The sequence below is a fragment of the Protopterus annectens genome, chromosome 12.part0 (assembly GCF_019279795.1).
Source record: "Protopterus annectens isolate FY-2018-M chromosome 12.part0, PAN1.0, whole genome shotgun sequence".
In the NCBI taxonomy this organism is placed as follows: Eukaryota; Metazoa; Chordata; order Ceratodontiformes; family Protopteridae; genus Protopterus; species Protopterus annectens.
Genome location: NC_056746.1, coordinates 223,094,708 through 223,112,471, shown reverse-complemented (window position 1 = coordinate 223,112,471; position 17,764 = coordinate 223,094,708). Strand labels below are relative to the sequence as shown.

The following is a 17,764-nucleotide window of genomic DNA, read 5'->3' as shown; positions in this document are numbered from 1 at the left end:
AGTCATAATGTAGAATTGCAAAAAGGGGAAGAATTTAAGTATGGCATGGATAGATTACAAAAAAGCATTTGACAGCATTCCATATTCGTGGATGAAGTGTTTACAGATGTACAAGATATACCCTACATTGATCAACTACACTATAGTGACCATGAAGCAGTGGCAAACCACTTTGCTGTCAAGCCATGACAAAGTGATTCTTTGTCACCACTGTTGTTTTGTCTTGCCCTTAACCAATTAAGTTGTTTACTTAACAGACAAGGTCATGGTTACAATTTGCCTCCCAATAAACAACCTTGCTTAAAGATTTCTCATCTACTTTCTGTGGAAGACCTAAAATTGTATAATTCGTCAGATGAGAAGTTGAAAACACAATCGAAAATGGTTAAAGCTTTCTCAATTGATAGAAGAATTTAATTTGGTCTTGATAAATATTCAAAAGCAACGTTTAAAGCAGGAAAGTTGCAGTGTCAAGAAAATATCAATCTGGGACAGGAATGTGATATAAAGGAACTTAAGCAGGAGGGACTGCAATAAAAAATGAACAAATGTGAATAAATCTCGGTAAGAAATACTTCAGACGACTAAATTTAATATTGAAAACAGCCTTGACATCTAAGAATGAAGTCGAACCTATAAACAAATTTGCTCTTCCTGTTCTAACTTACAGTTTTGGTACGAATGACTGGGCCCAAAAGGTACTGGATCAGTTGGACAGGAAAACAAGATGTTTCATGCAGATATATAAAAATCATTGTATACCAAGATTATATATTCCTTCATCTGAAGGAGGCATGGATCTCCTCAAAACTGATTACATGTACAATTCTGCAGTTGTGGGCTGCATACACATCTGCTGACCTCATCAGATCCAAACATAGTGAAAGTTTTAAAATATGAGGAGAGGAAGGATAAGATGATCTCTCTGTTTAGTTTAGGAAAAGCATTCCAGTGTCAAGTAGTTATGGAAATCAAACCAAAGTAGAAAAAAATCAGACAGCAACTGGATGTGCAAAAAAAACAAGAGAGAATATAAGGAGAAACATCAGATAAAAATGAAAGAAATGAGGAAAAGCCATAAATATTGTGGCAAGTATAGAGAGAGCTCCTGAAACACAACCTCATGTTGGTCAGGATTTGATGTAGCAACCGTTAAGCAGAGGAGTTGAAAGTAAAAGATGAAAAGTTAATAATAGGGGACTATGTACACCTGATTTACAAAGTCCACTGAACATGTAGGGGAAAACAATATGGATTCTGTAATAAAAAAAAAAAAAAAAAAAAAAAAAAAAAAATACAATTTGAAACTGTGGCACACCTTGGTAAAGTCACAAATACCAGGATCTACAGATAGAAATGAGAGTAATGTCGAAAAAAGATAACCCAGACACAGTTCCAAAAGAAGCAATGGGTCTAATAAAGAATCTAGTGATATTTAGATATGTTATCAATATGTGTAAAGCCATTCAAATTGCAGGATGAGTTAATTATGGGCACATTGCAGTTGCTGCAAAGAGAAGTTCTGGCTAACTTCCAAGACGGAAACCATGCTAATTTCATGAATCTTGTATCATATATCTTTATACCCAAACTTAGGAATGAGATCCATTCCCATCATGGTATTAGAAACCCAAAAGACTTGTAGAAACTAAACCACAAAATTGCACATTCTGAGCACGTTGTGGGTGCTGATAAGACCACTCTTCGCTAAAATTTCAAAGACTGAAACGATATTAATTTCATGATCTCTAATTGTACCCTGAGCGAGGAATGGGGTCAATTCCCATCTTGGCATTTGAAATCGATAACACGTGGAGACATTAAACCATGGAGGAAAGATGCATCTCAACAATGTATTGCCATGAGATTAACAGATTAAGAAGGTTAATGTCACCGATTCTAGCAACAGGATCAATGCAAACTTTTAAACTTACATACTTGAATATATACTAACAGTTGCAGATGACTTAAAATTACACCTCAGTTAAGACTGTCACTTGGAGCTACATTTCAAAGCTTGAATAGAAATAAATACTTTAAATTTTGCTTCCAAATGTACATGAACAAGAAAACTCAAACTTTGCCCACATGTTTTTTCCTTATCACAAACTGCCTGCCCAATCAAATCTCAAGTTTGTAACATAGAAGAAAATATTTCCATACATGTTTTTCTTGTTTTCTGTTAACGTTTGACTTTGCAGTGTCTCTATGCACTATTTTCTATATAACTACATATTTTTTTGGCAGTGGTGACAGCATCAGCTGCATTCTATATAAGGTTTGGCTGAGACAGTCACTGAAAGTTTAGGGAGGAACAGCTGCATCAAAAACAGTAATTCTATGTACAGGATCAATAAAATTCTGTTAGAGATTAATATTAGCCAGCTCAAACTAAGTACATCCAAAAAACTCAGACGTCAAGATTGTAGCACCTTAGCATACAAATGTGACACTATCAGTTTTGAGTTTGAAAAAAATAGCTACATTTTCAAGTCTAACATTCAAATCTTTCATAAAATGTTGCATAACACATGTCCAATGATAAAATCAAAGGAAGCAAAATAAGATAGGCTGATGCTAACAATCAAAAAAGTAGAAAAATCACAATACCCTCTCTGTAAACAGGTAGATAGGGAGGATTACAGTAAATGATACTGTCATCACAGGGCTCACTGACTTCTTACAAAATTACATCATCGACATGCAAACTTCATTTATAAAATTAAATCACAGTATATCAGCCCTCATCAGGACAATTTCCTGTTATAACAAATCAGAAAATAATAATCACTTACAGTAAGGCAGGGAAAACAGCATGCAGAAAAGTTCAAGATACGATTAAAAATTCTGTTTTGGATACGACTGTCCTTTATAGGTTTCATAGGTAAGTACTAGGCTATCTGCCCATGGCATTTATAAGCCTAGCCACAGAGTGATGGCTGTCGCCTCCCCACTAGATTAGTAACCTGGGCCTCTGTCAACAGGGCTCCTGAAGTGATCCCAGGTAGAACTTACGATTACCCATCCACTCATCAAGATTTCTCTTGAAGAGGGTCAGAGAGGAGCTCTGTCGAATATGGATTGGGATTCTATTCCAGAGTGAGGGGAGTCGCTGGGACAGGAATCTGTCCCTCCAGCATGTCCTGTTTATTGTTGTACATAGGTTCAAGTTGATAGAACGAGTGGTTATGAGGGATCTCATTTTTTTTTTTAGGTGAAGCATGTCCATTAGTTCAGGGTTTGACATGGCCCTATAGGTCAGGCATAGGTCACCTCTGAGCAGACGGTAAGCGACTGAGAAGAGCTAGAGCTTTTTTAGTCGTGCTTCATAGGGTAATTGTTTAAGGCCCTTAATCCTCTTAGTGAGGTACTTCTGTAGTCTTTCTAGTTGTTGCAGGTGTCTAGTGAGGTACATCCCAAATGGGGCAATGTACTCTATTATGGGCCTAATGAGTGAGGAGTAAAGGGGCACAATCACCTCCTTGGATCTGTATGAGAAACCCTTTGTGATCAGGTGTGCCACATAGAAGGATTTCCTGACCATTTTGGCTATGTGGTTATCAAATCAGAGCATGCTATCTACTTGGGTACCCAGGTTCCTAATTACTTCTTCTGTATTTAGTGGATTCCCATCTATGTGGTAGTTTGTAGGTACTTTGTTTTTTCCAAATGGGATTATTATGCATTTTTTGGCATTTAGCTTGAGGCCGTGACTTTGACACCAGGTGTTTGTCTCTGTGAGACCCTTTGGCAGGATGTCTGTGTCAGCTGGAGAGTCAATTATTGCACCCAATTTACAGTCATCTGTGAACTTGGTTAGCCACAGTCCCTCAGCCTTTGCCTGTATTTCGGAGAAATATATACTGAACAGGAGGGGTCCCAGGACTGAGCCCTGTGGGACTCTGCTTGTGACTGGTTTAGAGTCGGACATGGCGCCTGCCACTCTTACCATGTGGGTTCTGTCTGAGAGCCAATTGGCAACCCATCTCGTGACATGGGGGTTGATATTTAAGCTGGTGAGTTTGTCTAGGATTCCTGAGTGTCGGATGGTGTTGAACACCTTAGTGATGTCCAGATATGCTGTGTGGACCACCTTCCCTTCATCTATGGCCTTGGTGACTGTTTCAAAGAAGTTGACCAAGTTCAGGAGGCAAGATCTGCCTTTACCAAAGCCGAACTGGGTGGGGTCCAGTGTCTGGAGGTTCCCAATGTCCCTGTTAATGAGCTCCATGATAATATGTTCCATGGATTTGCAGACCAAGCTAGTCAAGCTTATAGGGCGATAGTTTCCAGGGTAAGTTGTGGCACCACCTTTGTGGAGTGGTACGACTATTGCTGTACGCCATTCTTTGGGTATATAGCCTGTAGAGAGGCTGAGTATGAATAGTGATATGAGATGGCGGATTAGTTCATTTTGAAGCTCGTGTAAGACACAACCTGGGATAGCATCTGGTCCCACTGATGCTGTGTTTTTGGCCTTTGCAAGAGCTGTCTTTACTTGTGTGTCTGAGATATCTGGAGCGTCACATTCTTCCAGGATGGGTGCTAGCCCCTTTGTTGGAGGGGGGGGGGTGAAGTTTTCACTGAACTTGTCAGCCAGGATGTTGGCAATGTCGGTTGGTACAGTGTATTTATGGCCATTATGCACTAGCTCGGAGCATATCTGAGAGTTTGCCCCTAGACTCTTGACATAGTTAAAGAAGGCCTTGTGGTTATCCTTAGAGTCATTGGCTATTTTTCTTTCGAAGTTGGCCTTGGATGATTTAATGAGGGAGTGCAGTTTTTTACTGATGTTAATCAAAGATGCCTTCTTATTTTGGGATTTTGTTTTATCTTGCAGGAGTTTCCTCCTTCTGCTGTAAAGTTTATTTATGGCCAGGGTCCACCAGACTGGCTTCCTCTTTTTTGAGGAGTTGGTCTTGGTTTTACTTGGGATGGCTCGGTCCATGCATTCTTGAAGGTGTTCATAGAATGCACTTGTAAAGGATTCTGCCGATGGGTCATCATTTTCCATTTGATTGGGAGCTTTGAAACTTCCCACCTCGGTCTTGAGGAGTGTGAAGTTGGCTTTAGAGAAGTTTTTTTACCTTGATTTCCTTGACTGGGGGGGGGGGGGGTGTCCAGTGTGATTACACTGTGATCTGATCTTACCAATGACGAGTTTACCTCAGGTGTAGAACATAGGTTCCCCATGTTGGTGATGACTAGGTCCAGTACGTTGTCACCTCTTGTGGGAGTGGTGACCAGCTGTTCAAGGGCATTTGAGTTTATAAACTCAAGGAAGCATTGGGCTAGGGCGTTTGAGCTTTGTTTTCCCAGTCAATGTTTGGATAGTTGAAGTCACCCAGTAGCATGGTGTTGGGTAGAATCTTCATACTTTCTAATGTTCTCAGAAATGCTGTGTGAGGGTCCTGAGACAAGGTGGGAGATCTGTAGCAAGCTATAAATTGAGCAGTTAATTTACCCGCTGTCAATTGCACTTGGATGGTCTCAGATTCCACATGCTGTGCTACTAACCTGGAGGTGTGGGTGTTCTTCATGAATATGGACACACCCCCTTCCTTTTGTGTTCCGGTCCTGGTTTTGGGACCTAAAGGTATGGTAGGAGTTATAGCCTGGTAGTGCTGAGGTGCTCTCTGGAGCCTTGAACCAGGTTTCTGTCACTGGACATACGTCGATTTCTTCCATACTAAGGAGAGCCTTGAGTGCATGCATTTTGAGGTTTAGACTTCTGGAGTTGAGCAGCATTACCCTCAGTTTTTGTTTATTATTGTTGTTTATGGAGGCGGGTTTGTCTTTTGAGCTTTGCCTAAAAAAGGCAGTATTGGGGCGGCAAGAGTCTTGGCCAGTATTCGAAAGCCCAGGGGCGACAGGTGCAAGCAGTCTCTGGCAAAGCAATGTGGCTTGTCAAGCATGTCGCCCCAGGCTGACAAGTACCGGATCCCCTTTGAATGACACCAGTAGTTTAACCAATTGTTGAAACTGATAATTTTTTCTTCGTATGCTGGCATCATTTTGGGTGAGGGCAGGATGCTACTCAGAGTCAGAGTGATACCAGCCTGGGCTACATGGTCAGAGAGCTCCTCCATGTCTCTTTTCATGTAGTCCAGGGAGGTACGTCTCAGGTCATTTACGCCAACATGTAGAATGACAGAGTCATATTTGTACTTGTTGTGGAGTGACCTGAGTGCATGTGTTATGTGGCGGATTCTGGCACCCGACAGGCAGCTTACAGTAACCTTCTTGTTCAGTCTAGTGAGTGGGACGTCTGTGTGCCTGATGATAGAATCACCGATTACTAGTGTAATATGGAGATCAGCACACAAATCTCAAGGCCATATTGAGTTAAGAAAGTAAAGATGGAGAAGAAGGTCCAATGAACAGGAAGACTGAAGGTTTCTGGGAAAAATTAAGTAAGGGGACCATTTTCTTTAAAAAAAGAAGGAACACAGGTGATGACATATGCTCTGAGCAAACAACATTATGGGTATGGCTAATGTCAATTTTTTACTTAAGACAGAGATAGAAGGAAAGATGTGACTGTTAAACAGCTAGATTTTTAATGTTGCAAATAAATTTTTAAAGTGAATAGTTTAGTCGTATAACCAGGAAATATTCCACCAAGAATGTCATATGCGGACAGTGAAAATGATGTGAAGCCAGAAGAACTCTGTTGGGCTGTTCAATGCAACAGGGCAAGAGCAATTGTTGGGTCACAATTCCAAGAAACCACACAACTTGTGTTATCCGTTTCTCTGACATTATTCCTGTGGATTAAAACAATGTTTTCAATATCTCCCATGATGCACACTAGAAAAACAAGGAAGTATATTAGGATTTACAAAGGAAGTGATTATTTCCATAGCATGGCTGGCTTCTGGTTTTAGACTTTAACAGATACTGCAATAAATACAATAAAGTAAGATGAGGTGCCTGAGGTACAAAAGAGGAAAGGAAAAGCAGAAACTTTGGGTAGCCAAAATCCCCACCTCAGACGAGTCTGGCTAATGGTGAGAACTAGATACCTCTGAATCCATCCATCCACAACCCCTTTTTCCATTTTGCACATGGGGTGGGGGTGTCACTTTTTCAGTGACAACCATCTTGAGCCTAGGTTTACACCACTGGGTGGCTAGTCCTGGCGCAGTACTAGACACCTCTGAAGAGGAGATAAAAAATCTTCAACAGGGTTTACAAGTCTGCAACAGGTCTGATACAGAAAGTAGAGGTTAGAATGAAAAAAATATTCTGCAAAATTACAGTCAACAATGCAACAGTTTTGTGGTGTAGATATCATTTACGATCCTCAAACAAGTGTAACATACTGCACCTAGGTAACAAAAGCAGAGAGACTACAGAATGAAGGTACATAATGACAACAAAGACAAAAATGGACTTTACAGATGCAGTTACATAAGATCAGAAAGCAGGCTGCATATGCAATAAGGCATTAAAGAAAACAAGGGGATTTGAGGATGGAGTAGAAGGATGGCCAGCAGAAAATGAGAAGTTTTTACTTTCCCTATGTAGACATAGAGAATACATACATGAAGCAAACAACTCTGGACAGCTTAGCAATGCAAATACATTGACAAAATGGAGGATGTGCATGAGCGAGCAATAAAAATGAAATAAGGCCTTTATCAGATCATCAGTGAAGACAGACTAAACAAATTCAATATGTAAACCCTTGGAGAAAATGAAAGAGGAAGAAACTTAAGAGGGACATGAAAGATGCAGCATCTTTCAGGAGAGGAACTATACAAGGTTAAAAGGGCACACTTTAAAGGTGGTGGGGAGATAGTTAAAAAGCAATGTAAGAAAGATTTTGTCACACAGGGCCATAAATATATGGCAGAATATTCCTGCATAAGTTGTATACAGAACTCCTATTCCCCCAAACAACACGTCTTCCGCTCTTAACACTGTACTTCTAACCTTTATAGATACTGTCAAATAAAGCTAGAGATAACAATAAACTAATCTCCTCCTTATTTCTAAGTCTATTTTAGCCCACCCTTCTAATGTTCAAAAACTACTTGTACAATAGCTATCAGTCATTAAAATGTAACTCCACCCTCTCTCCATAACCCCCAGACACCACTAGTTGAACAGAAGGCTGTATCCTTGCTCCCCTCCTCTTTAACATTCTCAAAAAAAACTCTCTACAAATACACAGGCCTCCCAAAAACAATATGCAGGTGACTCCACACTCATATGCACATCAAACAACCTAGTACAGCTCCAAAAAAATACTTAGAAAGCTTTAACAGCCACTGAAACACAGCTTTGTAACTTCAGCTCATACTCAAGTCCCCCACCCCAAAAAATGTAAACTGCTATCCCTCCCAACCAAAAAAACCCCTCTCTCATGAAAAAAATAAAACAAAATCCTCTCTCTTAACAATACAACCACTTTAGTCACTTCTCCTATCAAATTATTAGGGATGATAGTAGATGATAATCTTAAATTTGTCCTGCATATACAAAATTGCATTAAAAAAACATCAAAAACTAGGGATGCTTTACACAGCCAAAAACGTTTTCAGTAATGCAACAAAAACTACACTTGCCACTAGTTACCTCCTTCCCCTCATTACTTTATGCACTCCCATCCTTACTAACCTCCAGGCAATCAGGCATCACAAAAAAGCAAAACTTGAGCAATGCTATAATAAAGTAGCTAACTTTGCAGCAAATACCCATTTCACAGCCAGCTCCTATATACCACTAAATAACCTAAGCTGGTTAGAACTGCCCCATCAACTAACATATACACAGCTTCTTACTACCTATAAAATTATCAAGCATCCATCTGCTTGTCCAGCCCTAAATATTCTACACAGCTATGTTCCCACTCCATCATTACCAACCAATGACCAAAAACTCCTTTCTCTCGCCACAAACCTATCAAATCTGCTAGGCATGATCTGTACTCATAGCACCCTGCTAACGCCTGTAGCCATCAGGTCAATACCTTCACTCCCTAGCCCTTTAAAATCATTCTCAAAGAATTCCAAGCCAAAATCAGGTTCTGTCCTTGCCCAACCCCAGGATAAATTATATCCCTAAATATGAACAAATACCTATTCATACTTTACACCTCTTTACCCCCTTCTTCACTCACCTCATTACTTCAATCATTTTCAATCCCCTATCTAAACATGCCACAACCTTGTTTTTCTCTCACTTCATATTTTAATACCTGCTTGTATTACATTAACTCACTTTAATTTCTCTAAACATTAAATGAATGCCATAGAAGTTGTATCTATTCTTGAGCAATGTTTCCTAATTACATCTAATTTGGTATAATTATTTAAACTGTACAATTTTTGTATTTTTTTAAAGATTATAAAATTATTGTTCTTAAAATGTTTTTGCAATACTTTGGAGCTTTTCTCCCCATGTACCCATTGAAAATAGGGCTCCTAACCCTGTCGGACTTTTATTTAACATTTGTTTACCGGGAAAGTCCGACTGGACACAGGTCCATTTTCAGCGGAGGCCCGGGGAAGAATGCTAATGCTCCAACAATATGAAAAACAAACATTATACCACAAGAAAATGACAGAGTACAGGTCAACAATGAAAGTACACATTGCAAATATAAATAACCAAAAGAGATGACACCTTAGCAATTTTAACAAAATTTGTACATCAAACAGTATATGGTATTATACAAACTAGACTAGCATACATACATTAGAAAGCACAGTATATTTTTGAGGAAGACTTGAAATGATGTGAGGTAAAAAAGTTTACATAGGGAAGGAAGAAGGCATAACAGGATAGTAGTGTAAAGTGTAGACCTAAAGAAAGTCAGAGGGTGTGTATAAAAAGTGGAGAATGTAGAGTTAGTCAGGTGGGTAAGCAAGAGCAAAGCCAGGATTTTTCTAAGTGAATAAATATTAGTTTTTTTTTATTATACTATGGTGCAGATGAAAGTGATGGAAGTGGGTAGTTTACTCCATATTTTAGGAATGATGTTAGAGAATAAGGTTTCTCCAGCTGAGTTGTTAGCTTTGGTGGATTTATCTAGATGTTTGTTACTGGAACGGAGTGTTCTAGTAGTGGTGTATGGTTGTACAAGATCTTGAAGGGCTGGGGTTTTATCTGGTTCATGGAGTATTTTATGGGTGAAGGTTAGTTGCTTGTATTGGAGGAGTTGAGAAAGTTCTAGCCAGTTTAGTTGTCTAAGGGCTGTGCAATGGTGTGTTTTGTAAGGGGAGTACAGTAGGGGTGACGAGGTCACCAGTAATCAAATGTCAATTTGTTTGTGTCTTTCGGCTTTTCCCAGTTAGGGGTCGCCACAGCGGAACTCCGATCCGCTAATGATTAGCAGTAGATTTTTACGTGCTGGCTTGCCGGGCCTAACGCACAACATTCAACGAAGGAACGTCCATTCACGCATGTCGCCACACAGAAGACGCTCTAACTGAGAATCGAACGGGCAACGTCTAACTGACCAGTAATCAAATGTCAATAAATACATAAATAATCAAAAATAGTATCAGGATTCAGGAATATATGAATGAGCATAAAGCAATTCTAGTGGGATACAAAAACAAGCAGTGCACTACCTTACAAGGCAGTAGATTTTGCAACTAGGTAGGGGAAAAAGATAAACTAAGAGGGCCAAATGCTCCTTACATGAGATAAACACTGTTTTTTATGTTAGTTTCTTTCCTAATATCTGGAAAACGATATAAAAAGCACCAGCACAGCAGTAATATACTATATGAGGTACTACAACATGCTATTGTGAAACAAGAACTTCTGGAACATAGTGCAATATGCATGTGAATTATAGTGTTACAATGTACAGACCAGAAATGTAAACTGGCTATTTGCTGACTCCAGCATCAGCTTATAGCTGCTTGCAAGTCATAAACCTTTTATTTCACGGAAATTTCTATTTGACAGGGTGGATAACTTGACTTAACATTTCTTTGTTTTTCTTTCCATGTTTAAGCTATCTCCTGGAAAAGCATCCTCCTTATATGCTCCCCGAACTAAGCATTCCTGGCCTTCCTTTTCTCCTTGGGTTGCGTTTTACTTGATCACATTCCACCTGCTTATGCCCCACTTGTTTACAGTAGAATGCTCATTTGTGCATTTGAGTGCAAGAGACTTGAATTAATACTGTATTTGAGTATGGAAGTCCTGAATACTCAGACTTTATCTGAAATATACTTTCTCTTGATATGGTACGACCTTAGAGACACTACGTTTAGAAACTAGGAGTATTAGTGCAGGGGCCTCGTAACAGGGGGTACATCGGACACTCCCCCAATAAAAAACACTTTTCTAAACTTGCCAACTGAAAGTATATGCCCTTGCATGTAACTGGTAGCAAACTGTTAGAACTAAAGTAGTTGGCAACTGAAGTACTAAAGCAGATCCTCTCTTTGTCCATAACTATAAATTTCATCCTCCAACCATATCTCTCATTTTTGAATCCTTAATTTTTTAAGACAGTACTTCATACACCTCCTTGTCCATCTTCTGGTGCCTTTTCAAGGGTTACTCTGTCTCTCACCCCTAACTTATGTGAACTTTCCAGTGTGAATACCTTGCAGCACTATCACTCGGATATGGCATTTTCCCTCTTTAGGCCTCCCCCACCAAGCATACAATTGTGCAATGAGAAAGCAAACTTCTCGTGCAACACCATATTCACATCTCTGCTAATGCACCTGTGCAAAGGGGTTTTTATTTCTGGTGTCTAGCATCACTGACCACCTCAAGCCCCACTGGGTCGACAAAGTGTAGGACACCACCTTCATATACATCTCCATCCTGGCTAAGTACAAAAACTCTACTTTCGCTTCTGAGCCTGTATCAACAAGGGCATAATCATACTATGTGCTGCTGTACCATTAGACATACTCCTCATAGTTTGTAATAAGCTGAACAAGTTACACTACATATCAAAACACAAACCTGAAGACACCTCAAAACTCACAAAAACTTGTTTTTTTAGTACATTAAACATTATACTGGATAAATATATGGTAAAACAATAAATAAATTAAATAAAAATTATAGATATAACAAATCCAACAAGTGATGAGTGCTTTCATACTTAATAGTACTTTCTCAGATCAAACCACATGGCTGACAGAGGTACGCATTTTGAATGGTATCACAGACACATAAGTAACTATTACATGTTACTTATTTAAACAGACTTGTAGCTGATATTTTCATAATGACCACACCTTTTATTTAAAATGGGCTTATACCTAATGCTTTCATTTAATCTGATTATTGGACATCTTCTAATAGCATTTGTCACTGGTAATCTTCTACTTCATATTTCTACTGGTCACACAGCTGCAACTTTACCTGCAGCTCAATATTTAATTTTATTTATTTATTTTTATTTAATGTTTATTCATTCACTACCTGGAATGCTAGCATAAAGGATTTTGCCCAATATAATACACAGATTTCATATGGTATATAAATACATATAAATTCTGTCATGCAAGCCAGCTTCCTGATAGCTTTACCTACATAACAGGCAGGAATTTAAAATGCCTAAAGATGACACATATGTCATACAATAATCTTCAAACATCTTAAAGGAGACAGTGATACAATTAAGATCAGCTGAGAGCCAACATCCCACTTCATATTATCCATATTGTTTTCCTAAGGGAAATGACTGTTTTTGTAACACTTGACCAATACAAGATTCCAGGAAGTCACAGAAATGGGAGTATAAAATTTGTTTCTATGGTTGAGAGTGGAACATTGAAACACAGTATCTGTACAATGGAAATATCATCTACAAATTACTGCATCAGTGCAGGTGATAATGGCCTTGGTAAGAGCAATCATGAGGTGGTACATTTCCAGCTTAGTGAAATCTGTTACTTCTGGATGCCTGAAGGCCCCTTTACCAATAGTCTGTGCTTTCATTAACCTCTGACTTCCTCTACATCATCTCAGTCTTCAAACCCTGACTTTCTGTAACTTAAGCTGGGTATTTCCAACTTCGGAATTCTTTACCAGCAAGACAAACACATTCACTTGATTTCTCCTTGAAAACATTATAAACTTCTCTCTCCTTCCGGGCAGTATCTATTCCAGTCCGCTGTAACATGCAAATTGTTTATTACAAAGCAAACAACTGTGAGAGTGACACCAATCAGCATGAAAACTGAGAAAAAATATCTTACTGTCATCGAAGACTCAGTAGCTTTCCTATCAAGAGATTTAGCACGACGATATGAAGACAGCGAAGAAGCTGACACATCTGGAAGGGAGCCAACTGCAGAACCTTCAACAGCAAATTCCTGTCATTCAATACAAGAAATTATGTTAAACATATTCATAAGATGGTTTGTTACCTTTGTGAAATGTACTATTTAAACAGAATAGGATGTGGAAAAGGAACAAAGATTTTTTTGTTTTGTTTTCATCCCACCCTGCCATCATTTTTACTAGCCTGGCACTTGTGCCACATCTGAGCTGGGTCTAGCAGCCACTCCATGCCTCACCCCTAGACTTATTCTGGTAACTGCTAGGGCTAGTCATGGATCAAAGACAACAAAACTTGGCACTTCTGAGCTTCTATTCAGAGTGTTGTCTTACTAGGCCAACCCTCTTTTTCCCCCTCCTTTTGTGGCAGCATGGTATGGTCCCTGACTGGGCATGCAATGTGGGCTTGCACTGTATTGCCCCAATTTCATGGCAGTTCAGCTAGGCCCACTGTTAACTGCTGATCACACCTCTTCTAGTGACATCCCTGGCCTCCACCAGGACTGTTGCCAAGAGATGCCCACATACCACCTATCCCTCCCCTGCCATTCTGTCAGTCACCTGAGATGCTAATTGAACCCAGGTCTTCTGGGACACAGTCAGGGCTTTATGCCTCTCCAACACAGTAGCAGTTTTCAACAGCAATATACAGATGATTTCTTCTAAGCATACTACTAATCAAAGACTGACAGTATCTTCTAAGACACCTGTTGCACAGGAGTGCATTTTCCACAATAAGAGATAGTGTACAGCCACCGGATATTCATTTTCTGATGAAAGCTGCTTATGAAACAGAATCAGTACCAGAACTGATCAAGTACAAATTTTATTTTTACTTTACTCTTAATGCCTGTACAGTAAAAAGAGCTAGACTTACAAAACAGAAAGCGTTCTGAAGATACAGCAGTATTTAAAAAAGAAGCTTGTCTTGACATCTGGTAATGTTGTGTGGCTTAGTGGAAGCAGCTGCAGGAACAGCTTGTCTCATTTTATTTTTTGCAATAAAAACGGCCAGGACTCAGACCAAACTCTTGCTTATTACAATGGTTAAGCGCTTTTCGTTTATACATTGACAAACTTCATCAGACCAACCTTTCAGTTGTTAAAAATCCCTTAAGTAACCATTCCAAAGGAAGTGATGTCATTAATTAGGAATTCAAAATTTCATATTACTTTTGAAAGTTAGAGTTTCCTTTAAATTGTCACTATTACATATTATTAAAATCTCTTGACATAATACTAATACAAAGTTAATATACATTAAAAAGTTATCAAGCCTACCTACAGAAACACCATAAAAATAAAAATATAAAATGAAAACACATGCATTTAAATATTTTAATGCAATAAGATCATATGCACAAGAATACATGCACAAAAAAAAAAAAAATATATATATATATATATATATATATATATATATATATATATATATATATATATATATATATACAGATATACACACACACACATATATATACATACACAAACAATAATTACATTCTGTTAGCTAAGTAAAGCATGTAATTGCACAATAATCATTAAGTCCGGGCCATACATAAGAATATAAGGATAGCTGCTGGACTTATTTTTATTGTTGGTATATATATATATATATATATATATATATATATATATATATATATATATATATGTATTCTTGTGCATATGATCTTATTGTGTTTAAATATTTAAATGCACGTGTTTTCATTTTATATTTTTATGGCATTTCTGTAGGTAGGCTTGATGACTTTTTAATGTATTTTTACTTGGAGTAGCATTATGTCAACAGATTTTAATAATATGTAATAGGGACAATTTAAAAGGAAGCTTTGGAACTTTAAAAATTAATATGAAGTTTTGAATTCCTAATTAATGACATCACTTCCTTTGGAATGGTTACGTAAGGGATTTTTAACAAATGAAAGGATGGTCTGATGAAGTTTGTCAATGTACAAATGAAAAGCACTTAACCATTGTAATAAATAAGAGTTTGGTCTGAGTCCTGGCTGTTTTTATTGCTATTTCTACATTTGATAGTTTTTTTCTGTGTTTTTTCATTTTATTTTTTACAGTTTTAATCATTGCAAAAATATTGGTCAGTTCACCTCCCCAATGTTGATTAAATATTTACATGGATCAAAAATCTGCAATAAAAGTTGCATCTGCTATAACAGATTGTTTAATTCTGAAGAAACATATGCAGAAAACTTTTGAGCAGCCAGTATCATCTGAGATTACTGAACAGAAGGCTAAGCTAACGCCAACTAACAACTCCAGTGAAAATCAAGTTGCACTTCAACCAGACAATGCAGTTACAATATGCTCATTGCTTGACCTAAAAAAAAGATTAGTGCAACACAAGGGTGTGTTTACCCAGCTTGTACATCACAAATCCTGGCTGGCAGACCTGATGACAGAATCTTCTAACAGCTGACTGAAAGAAAAGGGAATTTCAAAATGAGTCTCTCAGCAAACAGCTGCAGTCCCATCTCTTACAAATTTATGATGTAAAGAACAGAGAAAAGAGGACTAATGTTTGTATACTCAGACTTCCTAAATACAGGATGCTGAGACTTAATAGCACAACTTGTAAAATAATAGCTGTTCTGCTAAAATATTTTGAACACTTTCACATTGAAAGGGCACGTAGACCATCAACTCCAAAAGCAATGCTTGCAGCGAAAAATCAATGCAATTACATGTTTCCTAGCTTTGAGGGCCTTGTCTACACATGAAAAACATATGCATTTATGATGGAGTCTGGGAGCTGAATGTATATGCAGCATATCAAAGATTCATTAGCAAGGACTTTACAGACTACTTTGGCTTCTGGTATGATATCCTCATTTCTTTGTTTCACAGTGTGTATCCTCATAAATATCACCTCCATTGCCTCCAGCTTCCTCAAATACTCTGCCTTCATTGCCCAGGTTTGTCCAGGTTGTTTCTAGTACCTTTCCAGGATCTCTTCTTATCTTCCTTGCTGTAGGCTCCCTATGCTTGGTGACAACCCCTTCTACTTTCTGATGCCTGAGTCGTTGTGCTAAAAGTTTTTGTGCTCCAGCATTACCATCAAAAAACAGTTGCTTAACCAGCAGTCTTTCTAAACTCATACATATTATCGAGGTAATCCTTTAATTTCTGTTTGGCAATCTGAAATTGCTCCCCTTATTGTTCTGTAAGATTCCCCATATTCTGAAATAATTTAACCTTTGTAAGTACCCCTAAATAATTCTTGTCCCTTTTTGACCATCTCTCTCTCCGTCTTATTTCTACCCCATTTTTAAACTTCACTTTAAATTTATCCCACTCTCTCAGTATATTTTCATAAGAAATTTTTATCTGCTCTAATAGCTCTTCAATAATTTCCACTGCCCATTCCTTAAATTCCTCCCTTCTCAACAGATAGGTGGGAAAGCATCAGTGTCTCATTTTTATTTCACTACCCTGTGTTTTTATTTAACTTATTATTGGTGAATGATCTGAAACAGTTACTGGGTGCATATCAAGACCTTCAATTAAATGCATGTTCCTGTGAAATGCAAATTCTGTCTAGCCCAGACCAGTTTTTCTATCTTGGGACCAAATGAGAAATTTTTGACAGCCGTCGTCCTATTTATATCTTAGCTGTTGATGAACTATATATGACCTGGACTAATGAAATAAACTGGCTGGGGAACTGCATGACTTGCAAAACATTGAATAGAAAAAGCCAAGATACCCAGTTGAAGGCTTTTTCTACTTCAAAACACAATAGTGTGTATGTGCGTGTGTGTGTGTGTGTGGGGGTGCAGGCTTTCAAGACTATGCTAGAAGGGCTGTCAGAAACTGTGGGCTCTGTTTATTTTCCCCATAGTGGCAGCTCCAAATTCCACCACGCTTTCAATGTCAAAATTCTCTGACTGCACCAGAGGTGACTGTTATGAGTTGGGGATTTCAACTTTTTGTTTCCGCTACTGACATGGACTCTAAAACTAAATCCTATTTGACTGCAATGTGAAGATTTAGAATACCATAGTGACAGGCTTACATGCTGCTGCCAAAGGTCTACACCAAGGTAAACTATACTTAACAAATGATACATGATAATGTTACAGCTGTCTCCACTTCGAGTGGATACTTCTGACTCAATAATGTCTGAGCAGCACGATCCAGAAAAACTAATACCAGAAATCTAGGCAAAAATTAAGGAGAAAAATCGGAACACCAACCCACTACCTTGCATTCTGTGGGATGACATAAAAGGACATTTACGTGACTGGTTAAGGTTGCTGGGGTCATCAGCAAAGCAGTCTGAGATTACCGGCTACAGAATGGCAACTGGATACGACAGGAATACACAGGCAATGTCAAGTCCTGAGGGGCACGATAAAGCCTATACTTCACTGAAATACTTGGGTGCAGTCCAAAAGCCGCAGATGGCAATGTACTGCACTGCCACCAACAAAAATCAATCATTGCCTTTAAGATAAGGGTCAACTCAGTCTCT

General features: G+C 38.4%; 1 protein-coding gene across 9 annotated transcripts in view; it reads right to left on the bottom strand.

Annotated features, from left to right (window-relative positions):
* LOC122816469 (myosin phosphatase Rho interacting protein) overlaps positions 1-17,764 on the bottom strand; it is a 3,136,467-nt gene that overhangs the window by 1,084,760 nt on the left and 2,033,943 nt on the right. For all 9 annotated transcript variants that reach the window (XM_044089284.1, XM_044089283.1, XM_044089288.1 and 6 more), the window contains one exon: positions 13,191-13,307. In XM_044089284.1, the coding sequence (XP_043945219.1) occupies positions 13,191-13,307 (117 nt within the window). The remainder of the gene's footprint in view (positions 1-13,190; positions 13,308-17,764) is intronic.